The sequence below is a fragment of the Pelophylax lessonae genome, assembly GCF_965119305.1.
Source record: "Pelophylax lessonae genome assembly, chromosome: 13".
Taxonomy (NCBI): Eukaryota; Metazoa; Chordata; class Amphibia; order Anura; family Ranidae; genus Pelophylax; species Pelophylax lessonae.
In genome coordinates, this window is record NC_138780.1 from 150,837,145 (window position 1) to 150,856,403 (window position 19,259).

The window sequence follows — 19,259 nt, forward strand, 5'->3', positions numbered from 1 at the left end:
GAGACAAAGGGGTTGATTTACTAAGGGCAAATAAACCATGCACTTTGCAAGGGGCAGTTGCACTCTGCATGAGCAGTTGCTCCAGAGTTTAGTAAATGAGGTAAATTTTCACTTTCAATCTAAAAAGTACCCAAAAAAGTGCAAGAAAAAAAAAGCTGCATTTTTACTAGCACATGATTGGATGATAGAAGTCAGCAGAGATTCTGCACATTTACTAAGCTCTGGAGCAGCTGCTCTTGCAGAGTGAAACTGCAGTTTGCAAAGTGCACAGTCTTTTTGCCCTTAGCAAATCAACCCCAAAGTTTTAAACTGGATTACTGCACAGATCTGGAAGAAATACACAAATTACACCAGGACTCAAGGAAGAATACACAGGGTGGTGCTCAGCTGGCAATGTCCAGTTCTTCTTTGGTCACCTTTCTATTGCCAACTGTTACTCCTACAGTATTTCAGCACTGGTAGAAGTGAGAACAAAAAACATTTGCAACTGACATACTTGTCACTGATAGTACTATCTACTGCATGGGTGCTCAACCCGTGGCCCGCGGTGCTCTCTGATGTGGTCCATGGCCTCATGCTCTGAGATGGTGGGTCAGAAGCCCAGTTCGTGGGTTGCTGACCCCGCACCTCAGAGCATCAGAGTGCATCAAGCCCGGCAGTGGAGGAAGCAGACGGTCATGAAGGGAGCAGGGGCCGCATAAGTCAATGCTTCCTCTAGCGCCAGCTCCTGTCCCACGTGGAGTGATACCAAGTGCCCTCTGCCTGGGACCTTTTGTTAGCAGCCTAGCAATGCCAGCAGAAGATGGAAGAGATAAAGGTTAGTTTATTAAATATCACATGGCTTTTGCAATTGGCATATTAGCACTAACCGTTTAAAATGGGGTTATAAGGCTGCTTTCACGCTGATCTGCTGGGGCAGCGCAGCTCACCTGTGGGTTAGTGGACGGAGCCATAGACTTCTATTATATCCTACAGGTTTAAATGCATGAGTGTTGATGCGCTTTCAGAAAGTGGAATAGAAGTCTATGGCTTGGTGGAGCTAACCCCGCAGGAAAGCCATAGGTGCACTGTGCTGCACCGACGAATTCAGTGTGAAAGCAGCCTTATAGGGGGCTTAGAAAAGTAAGGGCTCGTTTACCTTTGCGGTTTGGGGGGTGGCAAAACCCCATAGTTTATTGTGGCCACGGTGTGAGCGGGTAAGGAGTTCTTCACTTCTATATCTCCTAGATCAAAGTGACCAATTAACCCCCCCCCCCCCCAACTGCAAAGGGTCATTTTTAAGTTTTCCAGAGTTGGGCTTAAAGCGTAACGTTACCCATAACAACTTGATAAAAAATAATGTTCTCTAGCAAGGAACATATATTCTGCATTTATAATTATGCTACCAAAATTAGTGTGTGCTGTAAATTGCCTCCACCATTGTTCCTGTTTCTTCTTGCTGGAGGCCACCATTTTGCTGAAGCCCAGAGCCCCTGAACAGCAGAAAATCATAAAGTGGAAATAAACCCATTGATTTACCCGTTTTAAAAAACAGTTACATTCCCGGAATGCCGGGATGCTAACTGTCACATTTGCTTGTGTCCTCAAAAAAACTGTCAAGCCATCAAATGGCTGGAGTCATAACTGATCACACGTGCAGCACCATGGCAGTTGCAGATCAAATAGAAGCAGCTTCCTTGGCTGTGAAGGATAGGAGAGTTTAATTCCGCTTTAAGGCTGATCGTCCTCTACAAATTTGGCAGTGCCTAAAAATGGAGAGCAACTGAGCATGTGCAGAGCAGGATGAGACAGTGTGTATTACTGGATTTTAGACTGTATAGACACTTATATTTAATGTTTTACAGAGCTATACCTGAAGTGATCTAGCAGGACTTCATTTTCTGACTAAAGTTCCACTCTAAAGGCCTGTACACACGATCCAAAAAATCGGACGAAAAATACCGCTTTCAAAGTGATCGTATGATAATCTGATCGTTTGTATAGAGATTTTTTGAGAGCCGATCATGACAGTTCATCTGATATTATCCAATAGGACAAGCAAGAAAATTTTTCACGTACAATACCAGATTGTACAATTTTCTTTTAACCACTTAAGCCTCGGAAGATTTTACCCCCTTCCTGACCAGGCCCTATTTTGCGATTCGGCACTGCGTGACTTTAACGGACAATTGCGCGGTCCTGCGACACTGTACCTAAACAAATTTGACGTCCCTTTTTTCCCACAAACAGAGCTTTCTTTTGCTGGTATTTGATCACCTGTGCGATTTTTTGATCATGCACTATAAACAAAAAAAGAGCGACAATTTTGCAAAAATAACAATATTTTTCACATTTTTTTATATGAAATTCCCCAAAAAAATTTAAAAATTTAAATTTTTTAACATTTTAGGCCAATTTGTTTTCTGCTACATATGTTTGGTAAAAAAAATCTCAATAAGCGTATTTTTATTGGTTTGCGCAAAAGTTATTGCGTTTACTAAGGGAAAGATTTCTGTCATTTTTATTGTTGAGTAATGGCGGCGATCTGCAATTTTTTTTTTTTTTTTGTGGGACTGCGACATTGCGGCGGACAAAACGGACCCTTGACTGACATTTTTGACACTTTTGGGGGTACCAGTGACATTACTACAGTAATCAGTGCTATACATATGCACGGTTACTGTAAGAATGACACTGGCAGGGAAGGGGTTAACTTTATTGGAGAAGGAGGGGTTAAATGTGTCCCTAGGGGCGTGCTTCTAACTGTTATGGGATGTGGCTGTTTGTGTTACTACAGAGATATACGATCCTACATAGCAGGACCGTATGATCTCTGCACTTACACAAGGGAGAATGACAGGCGGCTTTGTTTACATTAGCCGCCTGCCTTTCTCCCTCTGTACCGGACGATCGCGAGTGGCCGGCGGACATCGGGTCCGCCATTCACACGCGCGGGGATCACAGTGAACGAGCGGGGGCGGGAGCGCGCTCGCCCCCTATTGGCTCGCAGGCGAGTGACGTACCCATACGTCACTTTGCCTGCACGGGGCTGACCGCCGCAGTATATGTACTTGCGGCGGTCGGCAAGTGGTTAATCAGTACAGTTGTCATTCAAAAATACAATCCAAATACATTACAACACATTATATCACTTCTGGTTTTATTATTCTGTCATACGAGAATTTTCATAACATTAGTAAACTCTTCATGTTCGATATGCAACTAGCATGCAAAAAGAAAAAAACGAATGATCTGTCATCTGATTTTCAGATCGTGTGTATGGGGCATAAGACTGGGTTCACACTTATGCAAATTGGATGTGGAAAAACCTGCATCCAATGCGCATGAAAGGGGAGTGTGACCGGTACTCAATAGAGCCGCACCTCCGGGGCGGCCATGGTCCAAACTGGAAAAGGGTCCTGTGCATCTTCTGGTATGCTTCAGCTCTGAATTCAGGCAAAAATTCGGACCTGATTCGCACCTGAAAGGAAGAACAGGAACGCCCCGACTCCTGCTGTGAGCCGTGGCCACAGCTAGTGTGAACCCAGCCTAAGTTACTAACCAATGTTAATCCTTGTTTCAATTTTTTTTTTTTTTTTTTTTATTAGGAAACCCTTATTTCCTTAATTTTTACATATTCAATTTAAATTCCCCCAAGGAAGATACATAATTACCTGTATTTAAGGTGTGTGGTTTACCATCACAACAATGCCCAAAAAATCAGTATCTGAACACAACTCCAAAAAAAAGATGGTTCCCTGGCAGCCCCTCTTTGTCTTCATTGATTCCTGGGTATAAGCTCTTGCTATGCATGTAGTATGACTGTCCCTCCTTATACAGTACACTGTACATAGATCCGTGCCTGGCACATTAGTTGGGCAGGAACCCAAGATATGTCAATGCTACTAAGCTTGTCACCTGATGCTGTTTATTTACAATAACCAATAATGAAAGACAGGAAATTGATATTGCAACACTCTTAAAATCAATACAGGAGCAATGTGTAACGAAAATATTGAAAATTTTCTTTTTTTTTTCCCTGGATCAGACAGCTGAGATAAGCTGAAGAGGAGAAGTGATATCGCATAAGAACAATTCCAACGTCTTACCATGATTTCTGCCAGTTAGGGGATACCATTAAAACGTTTTTTCCCAATGAAAAAAGTTTTAATTTCCCTAAAGCTATAATGGCTTCTATGTTATGTGACCAATTTAGACACAAGTTTTGCAGACAAGTATGTAGAAGCCTCATTAGTGCGCTATGGATTGTAAGAAAAGAAACGGCCGCACATCCAGGAATTCCAGCTGCCTTTAATTTCCAAAGTGATGACACCAAAGACACCAACATAGGGTCACGTAGACGCGTTTCACACATACATCTAATGATTAACCGCTTGCCGACCGCCGCACGACTATTTACGTCGGCAGTCAGCCCCTCACAGGCAAAGCGACGTAGGGCTACGTCGCTAGCCTGTGAGGCTCTAGGGAGCGAGCGCGTGCTGCCGGAGGCGCACTCCCGCTCCCGCGCGGTCATGGACCCCCCCCGCGCGTGTGCCCGGTGGACCCGATGTCCGCCGGGCACTCGCGATCGTCCGTTACACCGGAAGAAAGGCAGGCGGCTAATGTAAACAAAGTCGCCTGTCATTCTTCCCTGTGTAAGAATGGAGATCATACGGTTCTACTATGTAGGACCGTTGATCTCTGTTCTTACACTAGTAGCCACAGCCAATCACAGTTAGAAACACGCCCCTAGGACACACTTAACCCCTCCCTCTCCAATATAGTTAACTCCTTCACTGCCAGTGTCATTTTTACAGTAACAGTGCATATGTATAGCACTGATTACTGTAGTAATGTCACTGGTAACCCCAAAAGGGTCAAAAATGTCAGTCAAGGGTCCGATCTGTCCGCCGCAATGTCGCAGTCCCGCAAAAAAAGAAAAATCGCAGATCGCCGCCATTACTCGTTAAAAAAAAAAAAACAACAAAAATGACAAAAATCTTTCCCTTTGTTAGTAAACGCAATAACTTTTGCGCAAACTAATCAAAATACACTTTTTGCAATTTTTTTTACCAAACATATGTAGCATAAAACAAATTGGCCGAAAATGTTAAAAAATTTAGATTTTTAACATTTTTTTGGGGGGAATTTCATATAAAAAAATGTGAAAAATATTGTTATTTTTGCAAAATTTACGCTCTTTTTTTGTTTATAGCGCATGATCAAAAAATCGCACAGGTGATCAAATACCACCAAAAGAAAGCTCTGTTTGTGGGAAAAAAAGGACGTCAAATTCGTTTAGGTACAGCGTCGCACGACCGTGCAATTGTCCGGTAAAGTCACGCAGTGCTGAATCGCAAATCGTCAGGAAGGGGGTAAAATCTTCCGGGGCTTAAGTGGTTAAGCACAAGATGTATGTGTGAAACGCGTCTACGTGACCCTATGTTGGTATCTTCGGTGTCATCACTTTGAAAATTAAAGGCAACTGGAATTCCTGGATGTGCGGCCGTTTCTTTTCTTACAAGTTTTCCACGGAGGCAGGCCGGGGCTGTCACTCTATGGGATATTCCACTCTAAGCTACCATCACACACCTGGAGCAGCGTTTTCTCCCTTCAGTGCGCTATGGATTATTTATACCATACATTATTATACTCTAAGGTAGCCCATAGATGATTTGATTTTGGTAGAAGGAAAGAAAATTGCTTAATTTCCCCCATTAACTCAATCCGTATTGAAGGGGAATGCCTCCCGCAGCATTATTGTGTTCTGCTGGCGAGGGGCGCAGGGAGCCTTTCCGGCTGCCAGAACACGATTACTGCTAGCGGTTATAGCCGCTGGGAGTAATCACATGCCAAAAATCCAACAGGCTTGAAGTACCTAATTCAATCGTTGGATCAACCTGGGTACAATCAGCATGCCCTTATATGCATCGAAATTCACCTGGTCCCTGCTGAACCAGACAAATTTTGGTCCATGTATGGCTGACTTACTACCCAGGAATCTGTAAAACATCTTGATGTTTTTTTTTTTTTTTTAAAAGTCCTATTAACCACTTAAGCCCCGGAAGATTTTACCCCCTTCCTGACCAGGGCCTATTTTGCGATTCGGCACTGCGTGACTTTAACGGACAATTGCGTGGTCGTGCAACGCTGTAACGAAACGAAATTGACGTCCTTTTTTTCCCACAAACAGAGCTTTCTTTTGGTGGTATTTGATCACCTGTGCGATTTTTTGATCATGCGCTATAAACAAAAAAAGAGCGTCAATTTTACAAAAATAACAATATTTTTCACATGTTTTTATATGAAATTCCCCAAAAAAAAAATGTAAAAATCAAAATTTTTTAACATTTTCGGCCAATTTGTTTTCTGCTACATATGTTTGGTAAAAAAAAAAAATTGCAAAAAGCGTATTTTGATTGGTTTGCGCAAAAGTTATTGCGTTAACTAACAAAGGGAAAGATTTTTGTCATTTTTGTTGTTTTTTTTTTAACGCGTAATGGCGGCGATCTGCGATTTTTTTTCCAGTACTGCGACATTGCGGCAGACAGATCGGACCCTTGACTGACATTTTTGACACTTTTGGGGTTACCAGTGACATTTCTACAGTAATCAGTGCTACACATATGCACTGTTACTGTAAAATTACACTGGCAGTGAAGGGGTTAACTTTTTTGAGAGGGAGTGGTTATGTGTGTCCCTAGGGGTGTGCTTCTAACTGTGATTGGCTGTGGCTTGAGGTGTAGGAACAATGATCAACGGTCCTACATAGTAGAACCGTATGATCACTGTTCATACACAGGGGAGAATGACAGGCGGCTTGTTTACATCAGCCGCCTGCCTTTCTTCCTCTGCACCGACGATCGCCGAGTGACCGGAGGCGCGCGCTCGCTCCCTAGACCCTCACAGGCTAGCGACGTAGTACTACATCGCTCTGCCTGTGAGGGGCTGACTGCCAACGTAAATAGTCGTGCGGCAGTTGGCAAGTGGTTAAAAGATATAAAAACGAAATGGGCCCCTTGTACAAAATGCATAATACCTTGGTCTTGTACAATACTGAAACTTGCAAGTGTGTCAGGAGGAACCACAGCAGGTGCCCAAATATCCCACACAACCGGATGTGAAGATTTTGCCTTTGAGGAGAATAAAGTGAGTGCTCATCTATCCGAGAAGTAAGTATTAAAATAAATCTATGATTAAAGCGGTAGTATCCCGCTTTTTGACACTTTTACCTACAGGTAAGCCTATAGTAAGGCTTACCTGTAGGTACAAATAATATCTCCTAAACCGGCATGGTTTAGGAGATATTTACAGTGCATGCAGCCGCTCGCGCGAGCGGCGCATGCGCTCTGAAGGTCCGGGGGGACCTTCAATTATCTTGCCGGGAGCTTGCCGGAAAAATCACTCCTGCGCGCATGCCCGGGAGTGACGTCATCGCGGCTCCGGCCAATCATCGCGCCGGAGCCGTCTCTTCCGGCCAATCACCGCGCCGGAGCCGCCGAACCCGGAAGAGACGGCGAGGGATCATGGCAGCGCCCGCAGCGATGTCCGGGGGTCCGTGTCGGGGCTTCGTTCTAAGGTAAGTTACACATAATGGGCTAGTATGCGATGCATACTAGCCCATTATGCCTTTGTCTTGCAGGTTTTTTTTTTTTTTTGTTTCTAGGGTTTACAACCGCTTTAATCACTAAAATCTCATATAAGTTTGAAATTAGAATAAAATGTTTTGTGGCCCTGTTTTGGAGTTTTTTTCACGTGCACGCATTTACAGTCATAGGCGTGCGCACAAGGTGTGCTGGATGTGTCTGGGCACACCCTAATCACTTCATGTGCATTAGCATTATTGCTCTTTGTGCTGTCGGAAAAATGGGAAAGGTCTCTCTCTTACCGACTCTGCTACAAGAGAAGTGTTTACGCGTTTCTCCTTTAGTGGGTCAGCAGGCAGATCAATGTGCCAGGGTCTTATATACACTGTATTGTCAAAAGTATTGGGACACCTGCCTTTACACACACATGAACTTTAATGGCATTCCAGTCCTAGTCCGTAGGGTTCAATATTGAGTTGGCCCACCCTTTGCAGCTATACCAGCTTTAACTCTTCTGGGAAGGCTGTCCGCAAGGTTTAGGAGTGTGTCTATGGGAATGTTTGACCATTCTTTCAGAAGCGCATTTGTGAGGTCAGGCACTGATGTTGGACGAGAAGGACGAGAAGGCCTGGCTCGCAGTCTCCGTTCAAATTCATCCCAAAGGTGTTCTAATAGTTTGAATTCAGGACTCTGTGCAGATCAGTCAAGTTCCTCCACCCCAAACTCACTCATCCATGTCTTTATGGACCTTGCTCTGTGCTCTGTGCCCTAATTGACAAAGGCTTCATCCAATTAGGGCCCTAGATAGCACTGTGAAGCACAGTGCATTGTGGGGAGGGGGGGCTCGAGGAGATGACGGGGACGTCATTTCCGTCTGCATTCTACGCGGATTTGCTTCCTGGTGGCCACAGGACGATCAGAGGACCTGCATCTGACTATTACAGCCCCGTGGATGGTGTGATACCCCAGGGACGAATCGGAATGGCCTTTTCCCCACTCCCTGCTTTTATTAGCTTGTTATCTGCTTACATCTTGTAAGTCATTTGTAGTCCTTGTGCAATACATTTATTTTAACCTCTACACTTAGGTGGTGCTTCCCTTTTCTCTCCCTTCTTGATTTTGGTTAAAGTGTATTTATACCCAAAACCTTTTTTTCATAGTGTTGGATAGAGTGGGGATACATGACAACCCCCTGACAGGTTTTCCTGTCGTCAGAGGCTCCATTACCCAGATTCCTTCACTTCCTGTCTGGTAAAAAGTTCCCAGGAAAGTGACAGGAAATCTCTCTACAGTATGTCAGCCTCTCTCTATAGATCTACAGTATCTCACAAAAGTGAGTACACCCCTCACATTTTTATAAATATTTTATTTTATCTTTTCATGTGACAACACTGAAGAAATTACACTTTGCTACAATGTACAGTAGTGAGTGTACAGCTTGTATAACAGTGTAAATTTGTTGTCCCCTCAAAATAACTCCACACACAGCCATTAATGTCTAAACCGCTGGTAACAAAAGTGAGTACACCCCTAAGTGGAAATGTCCAAATTGGGCCTAAAGTGTCAATATTTTGTGTGGCCACCATTATTTTCCAGCACTGCCTTAACCCTCTTGGGCATCGAATTCACCAGAGCTTCACAGGTTACAACTGGAGTCCTCTTCCACTCCTCCATGATGACATCACAGAGCTGGTGGATGTTAGAGACCTTGCGCTCCTCCAACTTCCATTTGAGGATGCCCTACAGATGCTCAATAGGGTTTAGGTCTGGAGACATTCTTGGCCAGTCCATCACCTTTACCCTCAGCTTCATTAGCAAGGCAGTGGTCATCTTGGAGGTGTGTTTGGGGTTGTTATGTTGGAATACTGCCCTGAGGCCCAGTCTCCGAAGGGAGGAGATCATGCTCTGCTTCATTATGTCACAGTACATGTTGGCATTCATGGTTCCCTCAATGAACTGTAGCTCCCCAGTGCGGGCAGCACTCATGCAGCCCCAGACCATGACACTCCCACCACCATGCTTGACTGTAGGCAAAACACACTTGTCTTTGTACTCCTCACCTGCTTGCCGGCACACACGCTTGACACCATCTGAACCAAATACGTTTATCTTGGTCTCATCAGACCACAGGACATGGTTCCAGTAATCCATGTCCTTAGTCTGCTTGTCTTCAGCAAACTGTTCGTGGGCTTTCTTGTGCATCATCTTTAGAAGAGGCTTCTTTCTGGCAAAACAGCCATGCAGACCAATTTGATGCAGTGTGTGGCGTATGGTCTGAGCACTGACAGGCTGACCCCCCCACCCCTTCAACCTCTGCAGCAATGCTGGCAGCACTCATACGTCTTTTTCCCAAAGACATCCTCTGGATATGATGCAGAGTACATGCACTCAACTTGACCTGTTCTGAGTGGAACCTGTCCTGTTAAACCGCTGTATGGTCTTGGTCCCCGTGCTGCAGCTCAGTTTCAGAGTCTTGGCAATCTTCTTATAGCCTAGGCCATCTTAATGTAGAGCAACAATTCTTTTTTTTAGATCCTTAGAAAGTTCTTTGCCATGAGGTGCCATGTTGAACTTCCAGTGACCAGTATGAAAGAGTGAGAGCGATAACACCATATTTACCACACCTGCTCCCCATTCACACCTGAGACCTTGTAACACTAACGAGTCACATGACACCGGGGAGGTAAAATGGCTATTTGGGCCCAATTTGGACATTTTTGTTTAGGGGTGTACTCACTTTTGCTGCCAGCGGTTTAGACATTAATGGCTGTGTGTTGAGTTATTTTGAGGGGACAGCAAATTTACACTGTTATACAAGCTGTACACTCACTACTTTACATTGTAGCAAAGTGTCATTTCTTCAGTGTTGTCACATGAAAAGATATAATAAAATATTTACAAAAATGTGAGGGGTGCACTCACTTTTGTGAGATACTGTATATGTAGATCACTCCAATACTGTAGATTACACCTTATTGCAGCCAGAAATAGAAGTAATATGCTTCTGCACAGCTGTATTGGGGGTCTGGATCAGCTCTCCACTGACCAGACCCAGACCCCCAGTGAAGAAAAAAAGTGAAAAAAATAGAGAAATAAATATTCTAAAAATAAATAAAAAATATTCCCTCGCAAAAAATAATTCCTAGACTGGATGTTCTGAACGACAGTTGCATACACTCATCAAATGCTCACATAACTGAACAAGTGAACAACAGCCTGGAAGGTTTTACCCCCCTAATGACCAGGAAATTTTTTTGCGATTCGGCACTGCGTTGCTTTAACTGACAATTGCGCGATCCTGCAACGCTGTACCCAAATAAAATGTATGTCTTTTTTCCCCACAAATAGAGCTTTTTGATCACCACCTGCGGTTTTTATTTTTTGCTCTATAAACAAAAAAAGGACGACAATTCCGAAAAAAAAAATACCAATATTTTTTACTTTCTGCTATAAAACACATCCAAAAAATATCAAATTTCTTCATCAATTTAGGCCAATATGGATTCTGCTACATATTTTTGGTAAAAGAAAATCCCAAAAAGCGTATATTGATTGGTTTGCACAAAAGTTATAGCGTTTACAAACTGTGGGATAGATTTATGGACTTTTTTTATTGTTTTTACAAGTAATGGTGGCAATCAGCGTGTTTTAGCGGGACTACGACATTGTGGCGGACAAATCTGACACTAACCCGTGACACTTTCTGAGGACCAGTGACACCAATACAGTGATCAGTGCTAAAAAAAAATGCACTGTCACCGTACTAATGACACTGGCAGGGAAGAAGCAAGCAAAGAGTTAACTGTGTTCCCTGGGTGTGCTTTCTTACTGTGTGGGGGATGGTCTGACAGGAAGAAGAGAGAGATCTGTTATCCTAATTAGCAGGAACACAGATCTCTCTCTCCCTCTGTGACAGAACGGCGGTCTGTCTTGTTGCCTTCTGCTGGCTGAAGACCTGAACAAAGCCGAATTTGGCTTTGATCGGGTCTCTGATGTAAAAACCCAGAAGCGATGTCATGCCTTAAAGGCGCCAGATTTAAAAAAAAAAAAAATGATAGCATTCAAAACAGCCAAACTTGGCGTTTTGAATGCTTAAGTGCAGAGGAGGGATTTGGGGTCTTTTAGACCCCAGATCTCGCCATAAAGAGAACCTGTCACTGCCTATTACTGCCACAAGGGATGTTTAAAGGGACAGTGTAAAAATAAAAAAAATTATTGAGAACATTTTTTTTAAAGTGTCCTGTCCCTCCGTTATTGCGCGCAGTAGCAAGCTCATACACAAGTCGCGCCTGCATATGTAAACGGTGTTCAAACCACACATGTGAGGTATTGCCGCGATCGTCAGAGCGAGAGCAATAATTCTAGCATAAGATCCCCTCTGTAACTCTAAACAGGCAACCGTTAACATTTTTAAAATTGTCACTTTTGGTGATTTTTAAATACCGTAGTTGACACTATTCTACAAGTGTGCAAAATTTTTAAAGTGTGACATGTTGGGTATCTATTTACTGGGCGTAACATCATCTTTCACATTATACAAAACAATTGGGCTAACTTTACTGTTTTGTTTTTGTTTTAATTCATGAAAGTGGATTTTTTTCCCAAAAAATTGCATTCGAAAGACCGTTGCGCAAATACCGTGTGACATAAAATATTGCAACAATCGCCATTATATTCTCTGGGGTCGCTGCTAAAAAAATAAATGTAATAGTTGGGGGTTCTAAGTAATTTTCTAGCAAACAATACTGATTTTACTCGTAAGCAACAAGTGTCAGAAAAAGGCTTAAGCCTCGTACACACGTACCGATCGTCGGCCGAACGATCGGCCGTCTTTTGTCCAGGGCTGTCGTGTCTGTTGAAAACTGCAAAAGACTGCACACGAATTTTGTCCGCCGACTACAGCCGACTGCAGAAGTGATGTCATGTGATGGTTAACTTTCCTTGTCTTTTTTCTTTTCTGAGCATGCCCAGTCTTGCAAATCTGCTGTCTGTCAGCCAAAATCTGTACTGACTGGTGAACAATCGGCCGTTCTGGTGACGGCCAACAAAAATTTTAATGCTTGCACGACAGATTCTGTTCGGTCGAAAATGCACTGTCGGCTGTCGGATGCATCATACTAACAAGCCTACAATCGGCCGATCGGTCGTCGGCCGAATATTTACGGCCGACAATCGGTACGTGTGTACGGGGCTTTAGTCTCCAAGGGGTTAAGTAGTGTATGTGTATGGATTGTTTTTGGAGCATAAGGATATCGTTTAGCCCTGGTTCACACTGGTGACGCTTTGAAATCGTGCTCCTTCGCACATCGGTGCGATTTGCACTGCCAGTTTCATTGCGGCTTGTGACTTCATTTAACAGAAAAACACACATACATGTTCACCAGCACACCATGGATCTTGCACAGCAGTCCAAAGAAACATTTTATTTAGTGGTGCACCGAAATTTCGGCCACCAAAATTTTCGGCCGTAAATGGGCTTATTCCATTTCGGCCGAAAATGGGTTAAAGATGCCGATACTAAATATGGCCGCCGCGGGCGCAGCGCAGGTTTCAAAAGACCCGCCTCTGGCCGGCAGCCCGCCTCCCGGTGATGTCACTAGTACTACTACGATGTGCATGAATGAACTAGCACACCGGGCGGGCGGGCGAGCGGCCCCTAATAGCTGTAACTATGTGAGCGCTTCACTTCCCTATCAGGCGGGTATCTCCTCTGACAGGGAAGTGAAGCGCTCACATAGTTATAGCTATTAGCGGCCGCTCCCCCGGTGTGCTAGTTCATTCATGCAAAGATCGTAGTAGTAGTGACATCACCGGGAGGCGCGCCACCGGCCAGAGGTGGGTCTTTTGAAAGGAAGGACAGCGGAGGAGCCGAGCGAAAGTAAGGAGATTGCATTGGGATGGTGAGGGACGCTGAGGCAGGGGGGGGGGGGACGCTGAGGCAGGGGGGGGGGGAGTTGAGGCAAGGTTACCAATGGTATTAGTATTATGCAGCATGAGGGGGTTAATTTATTGTCACTGCTGGTCACTGATGAATTAGTGACCGACCAGTGGCAGTTAATTAACCCCTTTGTGCTGCTTTAGTGCAACCAGTATCAGTGCAACCAGTGTTAATTAACACTGATAATGGTTGCACTAATTCAGCACAAAGGGGTTAATTAACTGCCACTGGTCGGTCACTAATTCATCAGTGACCAGCAGTGACAATAAATTAACCCCCTCATGCTGCATAATACTAATACCATTGGTAATTAAATTAACCACTATACTGCGACAGGGGGGAAGCTACAGGTGTACGCCTGCCTGTTTCTGTCGTATGCCCCTGTTCTATCTATTTTAAAATCATTTGGGGGAAAAAAGTCATTTTCGGTTTTGGTTTTGGTTTTCGGCCAAGGGCATCCTGCATTTTCAGTTTCGGTTTCGGCCCAGAATTTTCATTTCGATGCATCCCTAATTTTATTGCAAAGGGATGACATCACATCAGGATAAGTGCAACGTTTCGGGGTCACGCAGGACCCCTTTGCTGCAGAGACCACAACAGATGTGACTATACCCAGGAAGGTGTGCGATGGGAATATGAACTATTCATTTAACAGAAGTCTAGGCAAGTCGCAATGGAATTGGTAAAAAGTAATGCAGGAACCTTTTTCATAATCCCTGCGACATGAGTCGTTACAATATGAACGGTTCCATTGCTGGCAATGGGGTGCAACTTGACATGCGATTTCAAAAGTTTCAAATTGCATGACAAGTCTCACCGGTCTGAACGGGGGCTTAAGCCCCATACACACACGCAGATCGTCGTCATACAAATGTTCGTCTTTTCTCCCCGGGATGTCGGTGTCTGTTGAAAAGTGCAAAGACAGCACAAGGACAGCACAAGAATTTTGTCCGCAGACTTCAGCTGACTGCAGAAGTGATGTCATGTAATGGTTAACTTTCCCTGTGTTTTTTATTTTCTGAGCATGCCCAGTCTTGCAAATCTGCGGTCTGTCGGCTGATTTCTGTACTGACAGGCAAACAATTGTCCGTTCTGGTGTCCGCAGACAAAAATTTTCATGTTTGCAAGAAAGACTCTTGTCCGCGGATTGTGTACAGACATCTGTCGGAGGCACCATACTAACACGCATACAATCGGCAGATCTTTCGTCCGCCGACGTTTGTATGACGATGATCTGCGTGTGTGTATGGGGCTTTAATGTCACTTTAAAGCCCAGAGATAGAGCTGGAGAAAGAGCCTGCAGGAGGTTGGGCATTCCCTGATTGAGATTGCAATGCTTTGAAGGCTCATTTGCAAAAAAAAAAATAATAAACGCACTTTTTGTTTCCGCAAATATATGAGCATTTATTATTATTTTTTTATTTTTTTTTAAAAATGGATTTAGCATTTAAATAATCATTATAGAGGAAAATTATTTTAGTCTGTATTGAGCGGTGCTGTGCCAATTTTGTTTCCGCAAATATATGAGCATTTATTATTGTTTTTTTATTTAACCACTTTACCCCCGCTCACTTTGCTGCTACTGCAGCAAAGTGGCTCGTTCCCGTCCAGCGACGTAGACCTACGTCGCTGGACTCCGCCCCTTGTGGGCGGCGCGCGCGCGCCGCCGGAGGCTCGCTCCCGCTGTTCTCAGCCACAGCAGGAGTCGGGCCAGGGGAGGAGCAGCGGCGATCGCCACTGCTCTTACCCGATCGTCGGGGATCGAGTGTAGAGATCCGCCCGCTGTGTGTAAACACAGCGGGCGAATCTCTGAAGTGACAGGCAGGGTCAGATTGCAGGGTTCAGCATAGCTGAACCCTGGATCTGTCCTTGTGTCACTCTGTCACCTCCCCCCACACACGTCAGTAAGCACCAGGCATACATTAACCCCTCCCTCTCCAATAAAATTAACCCCTTCCCTGCCAGTGTCATTTTTACAGTAACAGTGCATATGTATAGCACTGATTACTGCAGTAATGTCACTGGTACCCCCAAAAGTGTCAAAAATGTCAGTCAAGGGTCCGATCTGTCCGCCGCAATGTCGCAGTCCCGCAAAAAAATCGCAGATCGCCGCCATTACGCGTTAAAAAAAAACACCAAAAATGACAGAAATCTTTCCCTTTGTTAGTAAACGCAATAACTTTTGCGCAAACCAATAAAAATACGCTTATTGTGATTTTTTTTTTACCAAAAATATGTAGCAAAAAACAAATTGGCCAAAAATGTAAAAAAATTTTGATTTTTACATTTTTTTTGGGGGGAATTTCATGTAAAAAATGTGAAAAATATTGTTATTTTTTCAAAATAAACGCTCTTTTTTTGTTTATAGCGCAAAAAGTAAAAATCGCACAGGTGATCAAATACCACCAAAAGAAAGCTCTGTTTGTGGGAAAAAAAGGACGTAAATTTCGTTTGGGTACGGCGTGGCACGACCGCGCAATTGTCAGTTAAAGTCGCACAGCGCCGAATCGCAAAAAGTGGCCTGGACGGAAGACAGCAAAATCCTCCGGTGGTAAAAAAAAATGGATTTAGCATTTAAATAATCATTATAGAGGAAAATGATTTCAGTCTGTATTCAACTTGAGCAGCAAGAATAGTGATCTGTTAAAGGGAACATACATTGTCTATCACTGACTGCCAGCACAATCAGATCTCAGCTTCATCTCAGGCTGCATCCTGCAGCCACACCCCCTGCCAATCACAGCCTACAGGGGCGTCTACTACAGATTTCCTAGCAACCTCACTGTAAACAATGCAGTGATTGCAAATGGCCAACCTTCTAAAGAGCCATGGAGCCGGTAAGTTGCTTTATTCCCATTGCTCTGCTGGATCAGCGCCCTTCACAGTGCTGCTGTATATCCTGGAGTCCTTTTTATTGTTGATTTCATTTCAGTGAAAATTCCCCCTGATTCCAAATATCTGTACAGAGATCAGTAGTGATGACATCATGGTGTATGTGAACACTCACAATAAGCTTCCCTTATGCCCACTCACATATGGGCGATGTGGAATGCGATTCCGAATCGTAGCAAAAGGCATGACGCTCGTTTGGGTGCCATTCGTCCTAAATAGCACTCCAAACGCAGTGATTGCCACGCGACAAAATGTGCGAAAATCACGGCAAAATCATTACTGCCAAAATGTGGGATTCTTTGGAGGGACAATTGCGCATAGGGAAGGCCAATCAAGTAAATGGGCTGCCCTATGCTTCGGGCGCATTACTGTGTGAATTGCGCTCACGAATTGCTAGTGGGACCTTATTTGTTCCCTTTTTAGTCTGCTAAATATGTCATTGATCGCAGTTTATGATATGCAATAAGCGCAAAATGAAAATAGCTGTTCATCCAGCTAGAAATCAAGAAAGCTGGAAACTCCCTGTACTCTCTGCCTCTGCACTGTTATCAGTTATCATTGTTCCCTGTTATTGCCGTGAACTACAAGACACCTCCACTGTTCTATCAGAATGCAGATTGTGCAACGGAAGAGACATTCGGACAAAAAAATACTGCGCATGCGCAATGCGTTCTACCATGCATTTCACGGCCCTATGCGTTCCAAATACATCATGATCAGACAGGTAGCAGTAATGTGATAGAAAACCCATGCGGACATCTTACTACACCCAGCTACGTCTTGAATTTCTGCGTATTTTTAGCAATAAAGTGAGCGTATATAAATAAATACAGTATATTGATATCTGTGGTGCTGTTTTGATGTTAAATTTTTTAACCACGTGCCAACCAGCTGCCGCAATTATACAGCGGCAGGTTCCCACGAATCGCCATACCTGTACGGTGGTTCACGGGAGCGATCCTGGGGGATCCCCACTCGCCAGCGGGGAAGCCGATCCACATGGTCGGCGGCTGCAATTGCCACCGGGCACTCACGATCGCTCCCCGTGAAGAGAGAACGGTGGTCTGCTGTTGTAAACACAGCAGACCATTGTTCTCTCAGCTATCAACACAGAGCCCCTGTGTTCCTCCTATTTAGAATCACAGGTCTCTTTGTTGATTTCACAAGCCCATCCCACACAGTTAGAAAACACCCCCTAGGCTCACATTTAACTCTTTGATCACCCCTGGGTTAACCCCCTTCCCTGCCAGAGTCATTATTACAGTAAGGCTCCATTCACACTAATTGGTCAGCCTGACAAGTCGTGCGCCGTCGCGGTCCATTGTGTGGTACAGGAACGGTTCTAATAGGAGCCACACAAGTCGCTCCGACTTAGAAAAAGAGTCCTGTACTATTTTGGGGCGACCTCGGAGCGACTTGCATAGACATTCATTTTATGAAGTCCGTGCAAGTCGTGCCGAAGTCGCGCTGCACGCGACTTCACAGGTCGCCCCCGAAGTCGTGCCGCTGCAGTGTGAATACAGTAGCACAGTGCATATCTTTAGCACTGATTACTGTAGTAATGTCACTGGTACCCCCAAAAGTGTAAATAATGTCAGATAGGGGTCCAATCTGTCCGCCGCAATGTCGCAGTCCCGCTAAAAATCGCTGATTGCCGCCATTACTAGTAAAAAAATAAATAAAAATGACATAAATCTTTCCCATAGTTAGTAGACTTGATAACTTTTGCGCAAACCAATCAAAATACGCTTATTGGGATTTTTTTACCAAAAATATGTAGCAGAATACAAATCGGCCTAAAATGATGTAACATTTTGATTTTTACATTCTTTTTATTTGGAATGTTATATAGCAGAAAGTGAAAAATATTGTTTTTTTTTTCAGATTTGTCGCTCTTTTGTTTATAGCGCAAAAAATAAAAGTTGCACAGGTGATCACATACCACCAAAAGAAAGCTATATTTGTGGGGACAAAAGGCATCAATTTTACTTGGGTACAGCGTCGCACGACCGCGCAATTGTCTGTTAAAGTAACGCAGTGTCTAATCGCAAAAAATAGCGATTATTAAGGGTCATTAAGGGGGGAAATCTTCTGGTCCAGAAGTGGCGAAGAAGCTGGACGCACGCAGTAGGAAGGTGGCGGAGGCCATGTTGGTACACCCTGCACTGCTCATCGCTAACACTTTATGTTTTCAAAATGAAACATCCAAACAGCATCACAGATATCAATATACTATATTTATTTATATACGCTCACTTTATTGCTAAAATTACTCTGAAATGAAAGACGTAGCTGGGTGTGGTAAGATGTCCGCATGGGTGTTTTTTCAGGTTACCGCTACTCGTCATCGCACATGCGCAGTACGTGTTTTTTGGTCTGAATGTCACTTCCGTTGCACAATCTGATTGGAAGCGGCATTCTGATAGAACACCACCATTAGGGAGTAGAGAGGGAGGTGTTATGTAGTCCTAAGAGTCTGTTAAGACTACATAACACCTCCCTCCCTAGGAAGTGTTCCTGTCCTAGGGTGACAACACCGCTCAGTACAGGGACAGGAAGTGATTTAAAGTAAGTGCCGGTTCACATTATTGCGGCTGCGGAGAACGCATGTAATTCGGAGCGCACTGCTCCTTCATTACATGCGATTGGATGTGCGGATGCGAATTCAGCCATACACTTTGTATGGCTGAATTCGCACTGTATCCGCATCAAACTCTCACATGACCCTTTTTTTCAGCCGCATCAGAATTGGATCGCACAGTGGTTCACACTTGTGCGATCCGATCCTGTGCGAACTGTCAGATCGCACTGCGATATGCGATCAAACTGGGGGTGTCGTTAACATTCAATTGACACCCCCTGCG

The 19,259-nt window shown here is 44.2% G+C and overlaps 1 protein-coding gene across 2 annotated transcripts in view; it reads left to right on the forward strand.

Moving 5' to 3' along the window:
* The first annotated feature begins 16,280 nt into the window (after positions 1–16,280).
* PPP1R36 (protein phosphatase 1 regulatory subunit 36) overlaps positions 16,281–19,259 on the forward strand; it is an 80,670-nt gene continuing 77,691 nt past the window's right edge. For both annotated transcript variants that reach the window (XM_082275219.1, XM_082275220.1), the window contains exon 1: positions 16,281–16,340. In XM_082275219.1, the coding sequence (XP_082131345.1) occupies positions 16,332–16,340 (9 nt within the window). In that variant the 5' untranslated portion in view covers positions 16,281–16,331. The remainder of the gene's footprint in view (positions 16,341–19,259) is intronic.